We start from the raw sequence: 18,732 nt of genomic DNA on the forward strand, positions 1-18,732 counted from the left end.
GAGCAACGAGGAGACATCCTGAATCTGAAATACGCTGCTTAAGGGGAGGAGAGAGGAGACACACACCCCACATTTAAAGAACAGTTTTTATTCTTTCTGCGATCTTTAACACAATCAATGAAGTCTCTGACCTTTATAATATATATTTACAAAAATAATGCATGAAGAAAAGACAGATTTTATATAATTTATACATGTTTAAAGTACGTTTACGTCTGAGTCAGGAGCTCAGAAGTGATGCTCTGTGGTGACTTCCCTCAGGTTGTCAACGTATTCAGCTGTTCTCTGCTCCTCCTAGATGGGTGAAGCTGTAGGAGACAAAAAGGGTCAGAAAAAATGTTGAAATGTGCTTAAATCCTTCAATCAAGATCTCATTCAGAGTTACCTGTGGATCTGTGTCGATACAAGGACACCAAGAGGAGCGTTGAGAGGAAGTATGGAGAGAACACCACCAGGTGCCAGAGCACAAAGGAGGCTGTCGAAGGAGCTCCAGAGGTGGGCGGGGCTAAGCCTGTGGGTCTGTATGTTGAGATGATCCCCCCTGGTAAAGGTGAGTGGGTGGAGAAAATATGTCAGACTGGCAGTAAGTAGTCCTGACCTGAGACAGAGATCCAGCTGGATGGAGACTCTCCATGACCGCTGATGCTACACCTGTAGAGGCCTTCATCAGAGCTGGTCACATGGTGGAGGGTCATGTGACCTGCAGGCTCAGTCCTGATGAGGGAGCCATCTTTATAGAAAGCAGCTGGGAGGTTGGAGGGAGCGGTCTTTGTGTGACAGCTCAGAGTGACGTCATCTCCCTCCATCACAGGGAGGACAGGACTCTGCAGGATCACTGATCCACCTCAACACAGAGACAAACTACAGCATTTCATCCATTTCCACACAGCTTCATCAACACTAACTCCACAGTCTGATCTTACCAGTGACAGTGAGCTGGATGCTGCTGCTGCTGGCTGCTCCCTCTCTCCACTCACACCAGTAAACTCCAGAATCCAGGGGGACGATGTGGCTGACGATGCAGGAGGAACCGACGGCGTCCCCCCAGTCCGTTCCACACTGAGTTCTACTTTCCTTGGTTGTGTTCCTCCTCACAGTCCATCCAGCAGAGATGTTGTCCTCCTCACAGCTCAGAGACACAGAATCTCCTTCAAAGTACTGAGAGCTGCTCTGACGCACCGTCAGGCGACCTGGGGAGAACCAGATATAAAACTGATTGATGGAAATTAAACACTCCCTCAACATAAAAACAATGTGTTTATATTTTATGGCATTACAACCAGAAACTGTAATTTATTCAAAGTAGTACACAGTTGTAGACGGAAAGAAATAGATAAATGGATGTAAAATGTATACAGCAGCAAGAGGTGCTTATTTAATCAGCCCCCATTACTCAGGTACCGCTAAACAAAACACAGAGCAACAAGTTGTATTATAATTATTAAACAGAGTCCAAATGTGAGTCATTCAGTGAGTGTGATAATGTGAATTTATGCCTCAAAACGTGACATAAACTGGCACTGTGCACGCTAATGTCACAGCACAGCATTGTCAAAATTGTCCTGGCCTGATATTATGGTTTGTGTGGTTTTTCCTGAGGGCAACGTGTGTGCAGCCTGTTAAATGTGACATGTAGCCAATCAGAGAGGTGACGGAACCAGAGAGAAAAAGACAGAATTTACCTCCATATTATTACGTATCAAACAAGGAGCCCCCATTTTCCCTGTCTCCACTCCTTTAACCAACGGCTTTTATTTTGGTAAGGTTTTTTACCCTCTTAAAACGAGTCCACATTTGATTGCTGCTCACAGCGCTTCATTACGCCGGTGCGTAAAAACTCCAAGACGCACAGAGAAAAAAGCGCGTTGATCTGCGGCAACACGCTTCAAAGTCCTGTTTGCACCGTGATCCAGGAACCAATTTACATTTCAACATGTAACAGAGTTAAAAATGCCACTCGTTAATTATTATTTATAAATCATTTCTGTTGATGTTTTGTTTAGCATTTGTGAATTGTATCTCATTAAGCTGATTGATGTTGTTTTATTTATTTTAACTAGCAATTGCCTTTCCTCACTCTGCCTTGTGAATGCCTCCTGAGCTTCTGTACATGTAAGCTAATGTTTACAGCTCATGTTGTCTGCCACTACCTACCTACCTACATACATACATACAGGCGGAGTGATATTACACACTTGGAGAGAATATATAATGCACCTTTATAATCCATTGAGCCTTATGGTCCGAAAAATACGTGAAGTTATTTTGCCAAATACCACCGTTTTATAAAAGCAGGGAATCCCAGTAAAACGCTGATTGGTGAGTACTCATTAACATTAACTAGATAAAGTAGTAAATTGACTGGCGAACGAACACAAAAATAGGTCAATCAAAACTATGTTCAGGATCTAAATAAAGTACTTTAAAACATATTGATGCTTTGTTTCTTATACTATCAACCATTCACACTTCTTTCAAGACAGTGTCACACCTAGTCACAGGGTCAATCACACCTCCTCACCAAGATAAAAACTTTTGTCAATTCCTTTTTCAGAGTCGCTCTCAGCAGCGATCTGAATCTCTCTCAAGCTAAAACTCTTATGTTGGACATTTTAGGCTAAAATAGGAGCAGTGGCAGGACTAGAAAAGATTTATCTGGGTGGGGCCAATGTGTTGTTGTTGTTTTTTTTCAATGGGGCCTAAAAGTGAAACACATTCATTTTAAAATTATCATTAAAATAAAAATGTAAAGATAACAAATCAGGTGGTCCCAAGGGACCAATAGTTAGGATTTCTGTTCCAGCACAGGTCATTATATGAAACTGATTTAGTATTATGTTTTCAGTACAGGGGCCATAACAGGGGCCCTGACAAGTTCTACAGGGGCTCTGGTTCTTGTTTCCCTATCTAGAACCGCCTGTTGATAGGAGCTCTCTGAGAGGATTGAGGATATTTGTGAATACGGGCACTGGTGCCTTACCGGGTGAAGAAGCTGACTTCTCTCCATGAACGCCTAGTGGCACAAATGAACCAGTTGCTGACAAGTGGGACCCATCCTGAATAGCTGACAGAGGGCAGTCCTGATAATGAAAGACCCCCAGAAGCAGACCAACCAACTATCAGCCAATAACCCGTCTCTCCACAACATGGACGCCGCAGTCAGGCATCATAGCGGCTAAGATAAGTGGTTACAACACATAACAGAGGCCCAGAGAGGCAGAGGTGAAACACCAGAGGAGCCAAACACCAGCTGCTGGTTATCAGAACAGTCATCCTAGACTGTAAAACCAGGTAAACAAACCTGCACTCTATGGATCGACTACTAGAAAGCCTATGATTCAATGCCACACACATCCTGGAATGGCTGTAGGACGAAGCCAAAGTACCTTGAGAGAACCAACACATGCATAGGGAGACGTCCATGTAAAAAGACCCCAGGTCAGAATCAGACCCAGGACCTCACTGCAGCAAGGCAGCAGTGCTACCAACTGCGCCACCTGGTGGAGCTAAGTAGGCCACAAGAGGATGCATGTAGTTACATTGTTACATTGTTTTTCATTTCAATTGTTTACATAAATCGCTGCTGCATCTTTATCCTGAAAAATAGTGCAATTTACTGTGATCTTTAGAGTGATTTCTGGAGTGATTTTTCAAGCTGTATGCAAACGAAATTTCGTTCTGTACACACTTTGTGCATACAAAATGACAAATAAAGCTGCCTATCTATCTATCTATCTATCTATCTATCTATCTATCTATCTATCTATCTATCTATCTATCTATCTATCTATCTATCTATCTATCTATCTATCTATCTAGTCTGCTAAAAGCTATCATGCACGGAGCCCCCTGGTGACCATCTAGAATAGTGCAGGCACTATAAATGAGGTTTAGTCAGACAGATGAAGGTTTACTCACCGTGGATTGGTGCAGAGCCCAGCAATGACACGACAACTAAAAAGAAATAAAAAGCACTTAGTTGGAAGTTTCTTTCAGAGCAAAAAGCAGAAAGTAGTGATCAGACTGGAGCTGTGAGGCAAAGTGCTGCTGAACAGCACAAAGGAAGCAGGTCTCTGTTCAGAAAGAAGAGAGAAAAGGGATTTTACAGGCAGAAATGTTACTTACAGAGGAGCCACGGCCGAACTGTCACATCCATTCTGCTGCTTGGTGACAAGAAATCATCTGCCTGACCAGCTTATTGTAAGAAAGCCCACCTCCTCATCCTTCAGCCGGCGGGCTGTGGTTTCCTGTCCATTTCAGCTGAAGGTGAGAAGAGCAGCAGACAGAAACAAACAGGAAATCCCTGACGGCAGAGAGATCCGTGAGCAGAAACATGAACCACTAACCCTTTAAAGCCAGGTAATTATGAGTAAACGTCACATTTACAAAAAAAAAAAAAACTATTTTTGGTTGCTTTAAAAAAAATAAAGGGTCAGGCTTTCAAATTTTCTTTGTGTCATAATTGTTACATTAGACATAATAGACGTCCCTGATGTTTTCTGCATATTTATATAGGGTGTGTAAAATACACTGCTCAAAAAAATTCAATATAAGGGAAGACCTTAACAAAACAATGATACAAATCAGTCACACCTTTGTGGAATCATCATTACCAGTTGGGTAGAAACACTTTTTGTGGATAAATTTCACCTAGTGCTGTGCAAATGGAACAAAGAACAGGTGGAAATGAGAGCCGATTAGCAAGACAGCACCTAGAAAAGAGTGATCTGGCAGGTGGTGACCACAGATCATCTTTTCTTCTCGTTCTGTCTGGTAGAACTCTTAGTTTTATTTTATCAGTGCTGTTATGCAAAGAGGCATTTTAGGGCTTTTTTTTTTACAGCCTCTTGAAGAGACTCAAGTACTAGCAGCCAATCCAACATGGTACATCAATGCAAGCTGTGGTAAGAAGACTTACTGTCTCTCAGCGTAGTGTCCAGACCATGGATCCACTGCCAGGAGACAGACCAGTACACCACGAGACGTGGAGGAGGCCATAGGAGGTCTACAGCCCAGCAGCAGGACCACTGCCCGGTCCTTTGTGCAAAGAGAAACAGGGCCCAATAAAATGGCCTCCAGCAGGTCACTAATGTGGATGTTTCTGCTCAAAGTGTCAAAAAACAGACTCCAAGAGAGTGAAATGAGGGCCCAACGTCCACAGAACACCAACACAGGCCGTTGGGCTGCCAACATCCTCTAGAACAGGGGTGTCAAACTCATTTCTATCTAGGGCCACTTTGGCGTCATGAAGTCATTAAAAGGGCCGGTTGTACGTGTATAGACGATACTTTTCATTTCATAATTTCATTCCAGTTCACATAGAAGTATAAAAAATGCACAGTAACATAAAAGTAGCACCTTAGGCCCAGTTTATACAGTTTATCTGCAAAAAAAGTTCATATTGGTGTGAGTTACACTTAAAGGAGGCACAGTTTTAGCCACTTTATACACTTTAAAAGGATATATGTCTCTACTTTATGACATTAAGTGCCTTTTTTTTTGGCTCTTGAGGGCCGATAATTTACCTTGACGGGCCTTGAGTTTGACATCTGTGCTCCAGAATGACCGCTTTGGTGGTGGCTCTGTCATGGCTAGGGCAGGCGTGTTGTTGGATGGCCGCACAGCCTCCATGTGGTGTCAGAGGTATTCTGACTGCCATCAGGTGCAGAGAGGAGATCCTCAGACCCATTGTGAGACCATCTTGCTGGTGAAGTTGGTCCTGGTTCCTCCTAATGCAGACAAGGCTGGACCTCATGTGGCTGGAGTGAGTCAGCAGTTCCTGCCAGACGAAGGCGTTGATGCGATGGACCAGCCTCCTGTTCCCCAGACCTGAATGCATCATGTCTACATCCACCAACGCCACGCTGCACCACAAACTGTCCAGGAGGTGCTGGATGTTAGTCCAGGTCTAGGAGGAGATCCTCAGGAGACCATCCACCATCTGAGCCCAGGTGTTGTAGGGGGTCATACAGGCACCTGTAGGCCACACACGCTGCTGAGGCTCATTTATATTTGTCTTGAGTAATATTCACTGATGTTGAATCAGCCTGTCATGTTGTTTTCTGCTTTTATATTGAGTATTAATCATATCCATGGTGTAGTAATTTGATTTATATCAATATGTTTTTGTTATTTTCTTTTCTATCCATTGCAGTGTGTTTGTAATGAGGCGTTTCAATCAGACTAATTCATTAATTGAGATCTAGGATGTGGCATTTTAGTGTTCCCTTTAATTGTGCGAGCTGTGTGTATGCATTTGCATTTTTAAAATTGTGTGTTCATGCATTAAGAAGCAGGGTCCTCGGGTCTTAAATGACAGGAAACCTCTTTGAAATGTTCTGATGAAGCTCAGCAGAAATACTGTAGACCTGCTTCTGATGAGAAAATGCAGCATAAAATCCAACGGCTTCAGCGTGAAATAAACTGGAATAGACGTTAAGGGATATTGTAAAATTAAGGTCGGGATGGTGAAAACCTCAATGATTATATGGATGGTGTTGCTTCTCAACTCTTTGATGTTTTGTGGTTATTTGGCTTTTGACTTCAGGCTTGAAGGCAAGGCTAATTTATTCAGAAAGCACTTTTCATTGAGACATTTCAAAGAGTAGGGGAAGGAAAACGTACTACCATAATTCAATGATGATCTCAATAGAGACCTAAATATATTTAAAAGTGCATGCTAATCATCTCCCAGCTGATTGACACCACAACTTTCATAAAGTTTGAACTTTTCACATCCCTCATGGGTCCTGAGGGGTGCTGGTGTCTATCTTCAGCTGTCAATGGATGAGAGGCGGGGTTCACCCTGAACAGGTCACCAGTCTGTTGCAGGGCAACACAGAGACAAACAGGACAAACAACCATTTACACACACACTCACACCTAAGGACAATTTAGAGAGACCAGTCGACCTAACAGTCATGGTTTTGGACTGTGAGACGAAGCCAAAAAGAACCCCTGCATGCACAGGCACAAGGCAAGGGTAGGACTTGAACCCAGGACCTTCTTACTACATGGCAACAGTGCTACCCACTGTGCCACTGTGCAGCTTGACCTTTTTACAATTAGTCTGTAAATATTTCATATGAGTTTTCCATGAATAGGAACTAACCATAAACCCAGTTGTTGAAAGTCTGTTACCGTTTCTAACGGTTATTTATGTAATCCTTCCCATGTTTGCATCTCAGGTTCTTGATCAGCACCCAGTGGCCCGGCTGAAAAATGTGTAAGGGTCCTGGTGCAGTCCAATAAATTGCCCCTTTAAGACGGTCCAGCAAAACACATAATGTGCAATTATTGTTCTTATCGAGATCAATACCATCTTTTCTCCATGAATTCATTATTCACTCAAAACTTCTTCCAAGCGTTTTCAGAGCCAGATATTCTACCTTTATCCCAGTTTTGAAGTTCGCAGTGTAATCATTACATGCAATCGTCCTACTTATTCCATGTTTCTGCTCATTAGTATGTAGCTAAGCACCAAGCTGTTTTACTTAATACACGATTAGTTTTAATAAAGATAAAGCTTTATTTGACCTTGGCTGAAATTGTTAAATATTTTTTAAAAACCCAAAATAGTAAACCTCAAAGTTTAAAGATGAATTCATTCATACATTTTAGATTTTTTTTTTATTTTAAACATAAGCATTGCTAATTATTTATATTGCCTTTCTGAGAACATCATCCGTTTAATTTATACCGATTTAGAGAGCAGGTAAGGAGTTTTATACCTACTATAAGCGTCTCAACCACCATTTAAAAATCAACGCTGACATGCGAGTGTCAGTGAGTAAAGGGCAGATACTGTTAAATTAGACGTTTGAAAAAACAATAAAAGTTTAATACTTTCTCTGTTGATGGAGATAAGTTTTACTTTACCAGCCACCCTCTGCCAGGGAAGAGGTCAAAGCATGATGGGTAACTGCGCTAATGGATCGACCAACGCACGCATATCGTCGGCCGATACCGATGAGAAAAACGAAAATATCAGTTGACCCTTAAGTCTTATATTCTGAGCAGAGAAAATAAAGACTATGATCTGGTTTGCCAAAAGTTCTTGCCTTAGAGATGCATGAGTCTTTAAATTTGCATTAAGCAAATCTAGTTCTGTTTTGTCTGTCTAGTCGAGCAGCTGACAAACTGTTGAAAATATGGAATTGTGGCAGAGTGAGGCATGACTAGAATCAACAGACATTGCCACACATGCATTGGGAAGTCATGTCTGTAGCTTATCCACAACTGAGCCGAGGACATCACACGCAGTCTGCAACAGGTAATGGTACAACATAGACTGTTGCCAAAATGAGATTGGCGAAATCTGGGTAAATAATATACGCAAAAGCCCACTGCTAACACTTGCAGGGCTGCAGAGACGAAGCATCTCAGTGACATGTCCTGGATGGCACCATCTGTTGTTCACCAGCACCGCCTATCAATAACCTATTCTCTTTCTGGTCTTTACATCACTGTCTGCTCATACGGTCAGAAAGCCTGGCAGAGAGACGCTGGAGTCAGGGATAAGGTGAGAAACATATCCTGGCTGGGTCTTTTTTAAGGCTTAGAGGGACTGCTACTTGTTTCCAAAAGATCTTACATTGCTAAGAATAATCGATTGAAGAGTTGTGGCATCATGCATGTTTTTAACTTATTTAATAACTAACCCTCAGTCTGTTGGATCTGGCAAATATCAGCCCAAACAGCTGATATTAGGACAATAGTGGAAAGGGTGATTCGAGCATTAGCGTTCTGCAAACTCTGCACACATATGGAATAAAAGAGTGACAACTTCTCTTCAAGTATAAGAATTTATTAACAGAAATAAATGAAAATCCAGAGATCACTATAGAATGCTGTTTATCTAAATAACACTATTTCTATTTCACTATTTAACCAACAAATCCTCCCTGCTAGGCCAATGAAACTCAACTAAAGCTAGTGAGCAAAATTAAAATAAAAAGAAGCTAAAGGCCTACTGTATGTACAAAAATGAGAAACAAAATGAAAATAAAATGGTTGAAAACCATCATCAGAATGATTCAGTGAATCCTGGTTCACTGCAGATCTAAATTAGGGAACCACAGTTCATCTTAAAGAATATGGGTTGAGGTTAAATTGGCTCAACTAATTAAGAACAACATTTGATGTGTTCAACCCATTCACAAAGCAAACCTGAAAATCAAACTGATATATTTGGGGAAATAACATTTTAAATAGTGATTTGCTCAGTCAATAGTAACCTTTAGGACAGTTGGTTTAATAATGTAGATATTTCTCCTGGAAATAATTTAGAATTAAATTGGTGACTCAGGAAGATAGAGGTCGCTGTTGTGAAAGATCGACCGAAAATGACATTGTAGGGGTGCATCCTGTGGCCATTGTTTACATTAGCGTGATGAGTTAACACAAAACCATTAAATCGACATTAATAATGTACTAACGCTAGCACATCTATCGAATGATGGTGATACTAGCTAAATTGTAAGAATATTTTTTATTACTCTCTACATGTTTTACTTTTCTTTACCATGTTTATAGCATTATTACTTATTTACTCATTACTATTGGAAAGGTTTTAAGGTTTCAGCTTATTCAGATAAAGTTGCATTTACAGGAGATTTATCCTGTAAATTACTACAATTTATTACTGCAATTTAATCCTTTACTGTAATTCACTGCAACGTATCCTGTAAATTTACTGTAATTTCCTGAAACTTTCAAGCTGTATGAAAACGAAATTTTGTTCTGTATGCACTCTGTGCATACAAAATGACAATAGAGAAAGTCTAAGTGTTTTTCAGATGACTGATATCTCTCTCCTATGTTACAGAGTGAGGCCTTGTGTCTCCTTTTCCTGAAAACTAAAATCTCATCAAAACCAACGTAGATGCATGTATCATGATGCGGCAAACTGCGTTTATAAGGATGGATATCTGCCAATGGGATGCATCTGCAAAAAAGAATCTTTGATCTTTAGCGGTTCATCAAATTCATCAAGAATTATGGAGCTCGGCTTCAAGCCAAACAAAAGGTTCCTCCGGCCTCATGGGACCATTTTGATCTCATATCAGAAAATAAGGTATTTGTTTTAATTTCCTTATCATTTCATCCTGTTCCTCCAATAGTTTCACTTGATCTATCTGAATTGAAATTAATTTCAAAGTGACTCTTAGTTTACCGTCATATTTTTTGCAGGTTAAATGTCGCATTCATTCAAAAGAACTTTGTTTAAACAAAAGCACCTGAATACTGAGACATTACAGGGCCAAGCACGTGAATGAAGTCCCAAATACCTCATGATAAACTCAGGTATACAGCCATTTTACATATTACTCACAGTTGCTTTGTTGATAATTCCTTCTAATGTAATTTTTTACATTAGAGTACTCATGATTTTTTGACTTTTCTTCCAGCCCAAAAGTCAAACGGCGCCATTGTCCAATCAGCAAATTCTCATGTTCCCCACTGGTATCTGCCTTTTCCACAAGGTTAATGTTGTGTTTTTTCTTAATGTCTTATTATTATTACTGCTACATTGTCATCAAATTCAACATGCTTTACTTCAAAATGAAAAGGTTTCACTTTCCTTATTGCTGTTTTAGCTGGACAAAGCTATAACTAAAAAGGACCTAGTATATGTCATTACCCCAGAATGCATTGCTATGTCAGTGTGAAAATATTTTATTTAAATATAAAAGAACTAAACATCTTACAGTATATTGTATTGTTTTTAGATCTAAAATACACATTTCTGATGCAAAGTCTATTGTTATAACTAATCATGGAACCCCCATGGATTTGAAAAATAAAAAAACAGAACTACTCTAACATGCAGCCAGCTGGAGCAATGTAATTCTAGAGTAAGAATTACTCTAGGGCGCCGTGGGACAGAGGTTAGGGAGTTTGTCTTGCAATTGGCGGGTTGCCTGTTTGATCCCCCGCACTGTCTCTGTCGTCGTGCCCTTGGGCGACACACTTCACCCGCAATGCCTGCTGGGGGTGGTCGGAGGGCCTGGTGGCGCCGGTGCATGGCAGCCTCGCCTCTGTCAGTCTGCCCCAGGGCAGCTGTGACTACTAGCATAGCTCACCACCGCTCTTTACTCTGTTGTACCAATACAATGAAGTGTGAAGCGCTTTGGAGGTCGTCAAGACTAGTTAAAGCACTATACAAGAACAAGCCATTTACCATTTAAATTAAATAAGTCACTTCCTAAGTTAACTTCCTAAGTTAATTCGTAGACCAAAATAAGTGTATAAATTTAGAAATAAACATTAAAATGGAAAAGTTTTAAATTTTATTATTAAACTAACAACTATTCCAAAGACTAAAGTACTGAAAATAGGTGCTGTTGAGTACCAGTATTGATATCAAGGTATTGGTACCGTATTGCTTCAATAGTGAAAGATACACATCCCTTATATTCTGATATAATTCTGGGGACTCGCAGGTTAACTTAAAGCAATTACAATCAGAAAAAAAAAAAAAACTTCCTAAAGGTGGAAAAAAACAGACAAGAAATCTCACTAAATAGGCAGGTGAGTAAGAAATGCAAAGAGTTATTAAAAAACACTTTAAACCCATTTGTTAAACACTATCCGAGTATGGTATTGAATTAGTACATAAAATCAAAAATGAAATACCAACACTACCCAATTATCCCCGATCTGAGGCAATATGACAATTGAACCAGGTAAGGGAAGGCAAATTTATTTATATAGCACAATTCAGTACAGAGACAATGCAAAGTGCTTTACATGATTAAAATATATCAAAAATAAAACAGAATAAAAGCAAGTAGGAATAAAATGTAGATAGAAAATAGAACAAAAAAGTGGTGATTCAGTTAAATAGAACAGTTGAAGGCAATCCTAAACAAATGTGTTTTTAATCTTGATTTAAAAGAACTCAGGCTTTCCGCACCTTTACAATTTTCTGGAAGTTTGTTCCAGATAAGGGGAGCATAGGAACTAAATGCTGCTTCTCCTTGTTTAGTTCTGGTTCTAGGGATGCAGAGTATTTGATTCATTGCCTCTGGAAATATCCTAAGATTCAGAATTTTTGGAAGGAGGTCCGGATAAAATATTACTTATCGTTGGTACGTTGTGTATTTTAGGAATTTTTCCCACTCAAACAAGTAAGGTTGATCAGAAAGGCATAATTTACTGTTCGGTGCAGACCAGATATAGTATAGCCAGCTCCTGGAAATCTGTAATCAGACCCCAATTAAAAACTTGGATGTCTACATTATCAAGCTTTCTTGCCTTGGACAAACTCTTCTTTATGATTAAAGGGCAAATATTGTGTTCAAAAAGAAATGGCAAAAGTGTTTGCTATTCTTGGAAAATATAAATACCCATGATGAAGGACTGAATGTTCTCTGCCAAATTTTGCTTATGTTTTTATTCTTATAATGGCTAAGTCTGTCGTCTTCATGTTAATTCCAAATGTAGTCGCTTGCTCTGGGAAACGTACGAGGCTGACACACTTGAAGTTGGGACGCCTTTATTCGAGGAGGACGATGCCACCACCCCACACCTGGCTTGTGTACTGTGATTAGATCTTTTGGACTGGATCTCGGCACACACCAGTGATATGTCAAACTTGAAGTATTTTGTCTCACTACAATTAACTGTTTGTCACCATGAATGTTTTAGTTTTTTTTTTTGGTTCTGTTTGGGTTTTTTTGTTGTACATTTGCAAGTTAATTGTCTGTATGTATTTTTTTTAAATATAAAAGACAAACGGATACAAAAAAAACTAGGCGGGTGAGCCAGCAGTGTGCATAGACTGACAAAGCAGATGTGCTACAGCTTAAATAAAATCAACTTGAAATGTTTTAACACATATCTAAACTTTAGCAACAAGAGAAATACTGAAACTACCAAGTGAAGACTGTTGCATTTGATGACAACACAAACATCTCACAGCAAACTACAGCTATGAAGTTAGAATTAGTATTCATGGCAGAGCCAAGTTCTCTCTTGTATGGATTCTCATGTGTCTTTAAATTTGATCTTTGGCTAAATATTTGTCCATAAAAATAAAAACAGAATGGCATCTGTCCTGTATGGATTCTCATGCGTTTGTTTAAATCTGCTTTATGTCTAACTCTTTGTTCATATATTTATAGGGAATAGTGGCCTAGTGGTTAGTGTTAATCCAAAGACAACTCCACTTTAAGATGAGTCCAGGAAAACTTTTATTTTCTTTCTACTCCAACATACGTACAGGCAACGCCGCCATGTCCAAAAACCAACAACGAACCAGGCAGCCGTAGGCTATCCTCCAGAGCCCCCTAGTGGCCTGGCATGATATGTGAACATAAACAAAAGACTAACAATCTCACTCTTCTTCTTAAAAAAAAATAAATAAATAAATACTTAAATGAATGAATCAAATAAAGAATGTATGCATGAAAACAACACATAGCAAAGCACAGCTATTTAGTGCTACTGTGAAGCCAACGTTTCCTTTTTACAACATAGTTGAACAACACAGCTTCTGGTTAAATTTATGATACAGTCCAACAGCCTTCATAAAGAGCCTTAAGTAACAAGGTTGTGGATGCTCCCTTCTTTGTCAAACAGTCAGTGAGCTGTTCTTTTGTTTGTGACCACAAAACCTGATGAACTCTTTTAGTTTGGATCTGTTCTTTAATAGAACTGATTTCCAGGCGTAGCCTTTGCTCAGCAACAAACTTAGTTGACTTAAGTGCATCTACAAGAGAGAAGTTATCAGTGACACATGTTATTGGCAAAAGATGTGTGGTACTACCAGCACTTAGTTCAGAAAACAGTGTGGAGATAAAAAATAGCATTATCAATCCCCTCTGACATTGCCAATGTTTCACCTGCAAGTGTGCTTCTGACAATTCTCTTAATCCTTTTTGATTGCCATGAAATGGGAGAGAATCGACCATTGTCACCCATCAAGACAATGAGATGCCCACGCTGAGTACCTCCATCTGAAAGGTTTCCAAAAGACGCATCAGTAAACGTAACTATCTTTAAGTTACTGTTTTCTCCAAGATACTGAAAATTCAGTTCAACTGACTTGGCTTTGAGTTTACACACAACTCTGTTTGCCTCACATATGGTCTGTACTGTGGCCTGTTTGAGACTAGATGCCAAATGACTTGCATCAAACATGACATCAGGCCTGCTCTGTCTTGCCACCCACAACAGTTGGCCTATCTTTGACCTGAGCTGCTCTCTCTCCTCCTCAGTGAGGGGGGAAGCTGACTCTGCTGCTCTAGAGGGTGAGAGGTTGATAGGTTGCAGGTTTTGAATGTATGTCTTTTGATGTATTTTTACCTTGGTACCCAAAGTAACAAGGTCCACACCTACGTAGGAGAAGGTATCGTGAGCTTCATGACCAACATTAAACCGTGATCTAAGGTTTGGTATGACTGACTCTGAAAAGAATTGGGATCCTCCCCATATAAAATCATCAACATGACAAGCAAGGACACCCATAACATTGTTGTTCTCATCAGGCCAGTAGAAAACTGCAGGATCAACCTTAGACACAACACCTCCTGCTTCTAACATGATGCTCTTTACTCTGTTGTACCAATACAATGAAGCATCTGCCAGACCATACACACACTTTCTCAGTTTCCAAAGCACACCTGTGCTATGAGCCTCCGGAGGTGGTTTGATGAAAATGTCTCTGCACAGTTCCATTCCTTGTAGGAAAGCAGATTTAATGTCCATGGAGTGAAGTTTCCACTGTTTTTGACATATCACTGCCACTAGGAGTCTCAGTGACTCTGAGGCACAGGTAGGTGAGTCCTTTTGTAAGTCAGAAACTTGTAGTTCCTCAAATCCTCGTGCAACAAGCCTTACTTTTGGTACTAATCCATTTTCACCTTCTTTCATAGTGCACACCCAGCGAATCGAGATGCACTTTTGACCTTTTTCCTCAACTTCTTCAAACACTTGGTTTTGTTTCCAGCTTTTTATTTCATCCTCTTTTGCTTCATCCAGTGAAATATCTTTGCTCAGGAAAATTTCCTCATGTGTATCCATTTCAGCAACATTAGGCCGAATACAGAGGTTCTCCAACTGTGATAGATCAGCTGATTTAGAGTTACCAGCCCCCTCTGTAGGCTCAAGTTGTTCCAGGTTAAACCAGTTCTTGTATTTTCCGGTTGTTTTACCAGCTCGTCCCAACACCTTTCCTGTGTGTGATACACCCTTTTCATTAGTGAATGTCACAATCTGACCAGGCTTAATGTTGATGCTGTCAATCTGCTGTCTTACGTTTGTCGTGTGCTGTCTTTCCATATCCACAGCGTCTCTGTCCATGTCTGCATGCTGTGTCTCTGTGCTTGTATGTCCAAGATTTCCTTCTGTCTCTTCTTCATTAATGTCCATTGTAGGTTGTCCTTGAATGTTTTCATCACAAGTGGTCTGAGATCCTTCATCCTCATGAGTAACCTTTCTCAACCTGAGTCGGTGCACTCTGACACAGGTGCCTCCATGTCTAACAAAAACAACTGCACCATCCTGCCCAATAACCACTCCTGGTCCTTTCCATTCTGGGCTGTCCACTCGTTTGTAGAAGACTTTGTCTCCAGGTCCATATTGTTCGTCTGTGGGTCGCAGCTGTTTCTTTAGAGCTCTGCGTATTCTTTCTGAATACTCTGCTTCTGTAAAAGCTCTTCTTGCAGCATGTAGGGCAGAAATGTGCTTGGCCACCCATTCACTTTTAGTGGTTCCTTCTAAAGCTGGGGCTTTATCTATTAACACTGAAGGTAGGTTGGGATTCTGTCCAAACACTAGTTGATGTGGGCTGTATCCATGGACGCTTTGCATACAGTTCTTTGCCATTAGGGCCCAGTCCATGGCTGTGCTCCAGTCGCTCCCAGTACTTGTTTTTACTTTCATTATGATCTCAGTCAGAGTTTGATTGTGCCGTTCTCACAGTCCATTGCTCCAGGGACTGTAAGCAGGTGTTGTCTTGACTTCAATATTAAAGTTCTCAGCCATGTCTCTCATTTCTTCGTTATTAAACTCACCACCATTGTCGCTGAATAACTTTTGTGGTGGTCCATGTACACTAATCCAGTCATGAATAAGATGTTTGACGATCTCAGAGGACCTTTTGCTGGTCAAAACACTACCAGCACTGAAACGGGTAAACTGGTCAATAATGTGTAAATACCACACTCCAGGTTCAAGCTCATGTAGATCTACAGCTACAGTCTCATTATATGTTGACGCTAGCGGCAGGCCAACAGCGGGCTTAGGTTTGGTCTTGCGGTATTTCTGACAGGCTGCACACTGGTTTATAATGTTTTGCAGGAGGCTGTAACATTCTGTGTCTTTGTTGCCAGAATTGTTCAAAAGCTGTTGCAGCTTGTCAGCAGAAGCATGTCCAAACTGTTTATGAAGTTTCTCCAGAACTTTGATCTTCTCACTTGGGTTCATTTTATCTGTTATAGCCAGTATTTCTTCCTCCACCAATATTTGCTCAGGGTGAATAGGACTTTTACTTTCTTTATCCACAATGTTCACACAGTAGTGTCCAGAACTGGTGAAGTCCAATTGCACAGGCTGGTTAAACATCACTGCTCTGTCTCTTTCCATATCCAGAACTGTTTTTGCTCTCTTTAATGATGTTTTACTCAAAAGCAGTGGGATGTTCACAGGAACAACTTCAGTTTCGATGTTACATTGCGTGTTGCCAATCTTGGCTGGTATCTTTACCTTTTTGATGGAGTACACTATTTTTCCATCTCTAAACTTGAATGGCCTGCGGCTTTTTGTTTCTGTTTCTCTCATAGTCTTGACCCCTTTTTGCTGCAACGTAGTTCTGTAGTTATCCAGCCATTCTTGTCCACAAACTGTTCTAGTGCAAGCAGTGTCTATAATTGCTGAGCCAAAACATTCTGTCATGAATATTTCTGCATCTGTTGGTGATTCTTTGGTGTACAGAGTAATATTACATTCTTCCACATCTGTGTTTTCTTCAGTGATTTTTACACTTTCTGCTTTATGCGGACAATCTTTGTCCCATTGATACGTACTTTGACACACAGCACACTTAGATCGATTTCCATACCTGTCCAATGGGTTGGTGCCAGGCTGTGGAGTCTTTTGCCATGGGTTGGGCCGCCGAGTCCTGCCCCTTTGTCTTTGTTCTGTTGCAAATACTGACTCCTGGTTGATGCTCTCTGCTGATCCACCTTTTTTCTTATCACCAAATATTCTTTTTAAAGCGGATTTCATTGAAGCAAATGTCACGTCTGAGCATGCTGTTAAAGCCAACTGCCTGTCTGTCACATCCAAGCATGAAGTATCCAAAAGCTTAAATGCCAGAACTGCATCGGGTAGCTCCATGCTGTATTTTTTCATGCGCAAATAACGCTGTTCAAAGTCAATAATAAAATCCACCATGGATGTGCTTGCATCTTTTTTGATCCGATCAAACTCTGAGTATGCTTCGTAGATCATGTCCCTTTCCTCTTTTAGGAACAAATCATCTAATTTGTTCAACAACGTGACCATTCCAGTGTCTTTATTTCAATCATCTACCGGAATATCCATCGCCGTGTCTCGCGCCCTCCCGGATAGTGCCAGGGCGACTGTAGGAGCTTGTTTCTTTTTTTCCAAGTCGGTAACTCTCGTCCACATATTGACTTCATTCTTCCAGCTTTCATAGGACTTTCCTTCTTCAAATGTTGGAGGAACTCTATAGTTACTAACCATCCTCTGCTACCAGTGTTAATCCAAAGACAACTCCACTTTAAGATGAGTCCAGGAAAACTTTTATTTTCTTTCTACTCCAACATACGTACAGGCAATGCCGCCATGTCCAAAAACCAACAACGAACCAGGCAGCCGTAGGCTATCCTCCAGAGCCCCCTAGTGGCCTGGCATGATATGTGAACATAAACAAAAGACTAACAGTTAGAGCATTGCTCTTGGGACCCATGGATTCTGACTTCAACTCCCACAGACTGCCACTCTGGGTACTTGGGCAAGACCCTTAAACCCAGACTGCATCCAGGTACTACACTACACAGTGGCCACTGCCCACTAAGGGGATGGGTAAAGTGCAGAAGTGAATATCTCCATTACGAAATCAATAAAGTTCAATTATTATCACAACCAAAAGGCGTTCTTGTATGGATTCTCATGTGTCTGTTTAGAGATCCTTTTTGACTAAACCTTTGTCCACATAAATCACAACACTAAGGCTTCTGTCCTGTATGGATTCTCGTGTGTCTGTTTAAAGTTTCTTTTCGGCTAAATCTCTGTTCACACAGATCACAACAGTAAGGCTTCTGTCCTGTGTGGATTCTCATGTGAATGTTTAAATGTGTTTTTTGCCTAAAACTTTTTCCACATGCACCACAACAGAAAGGCCTTTGTCCTGTATGGATTCTCTTGTGTTTGTTTAAATACTCCCTCTCACTAAATATTTTTCCACATATATCACAATGGAAAGGCTTCTCTCCTGTATGGCTTTTAATGTGCATGTTTAAAACGGCTTTTCGGCTAAACCTTTGTCCACACAGATCACAACAGAAAGGCTTCTGTCCTGTATGGATTCTCATGTGTCTGTTTAAAGTTTCTTTTCGGCTAAATCTCTGTTCACACAGATCACAACAGAAAGGCTTCTGTCCCGTATGGATTCTTATGTGTTTGTTTAAAGCGTATTTTTCAATAAATGTTTTACCACAGTCTTTGCAGCTAAGCTTCACTCCTGTCTGGACTTTCCTTTGG

General features: G+C 40.5%; 1 protein-coding gene across 1 annotated transcript; it reads right to left on the reverse strand.

Moving 5' to 3' along the window:
- Positions 1-221: 221 nt before the first annotated feature.
- Positions 222-1,260, reverse strand: LOC105924002 (low affinity immunoglobulin gamma Fc region receptor II-like). Its single transcript, XM_036133429.1, has 4 exons — positions 924-1,260; positions 599-844; positions 386-519; positions 222-308 (listed from the first exon to the last, which is right to left on the reverse strand). Exons 1-3 carry the CDS (start codon positions 1,243-1,245, stop codon positions 506-508), a joined length of 582 nt encoding a protein of 193 aa, XP_035989322.1. The 5' UTR covers positions 1,246-1,260; the 3' UTR covers positions 222-308; positions 386-505.
- Between the last annotated feature and the right edge of the window lie 17,472 nt (positions 1,261-18,732).

This window comes from Fundulus heteroclitus, unplaced genomic scaffold, assembly GCF_011125445.2.
Source record: "Fundulus heteroclitus isolate FHET01 unplaced genomic scaffold, MU-UCD_Fhet_4.1 scaffold_62, whole genome shotgun sequence".
In the NCBI taxonomy this organism is placed as follows: domain Eukaryota; kingdom Metazoa; phylum Chordata; class Actinopteri; order Cyprinodontiformes; family Fundulidae; genus Fundulus; species Fundulus heteroclitus.

Coding starts and splice junctions, on each gene's coding strand:
- LOC105924002 (XM_036133429.1), bottom strand. CDS start 1,245: ATGTTGAGGGAGTGTTTAATTTCCATCAATCAGTTTTATATCTGGTTC. Junction 845..923: donor CATCCAGCTCACTGTCACTG/GTAAGATCAGAC, acceptor CTCTGTGTTGAG/GTGGATCAGTGATCCTGCAG.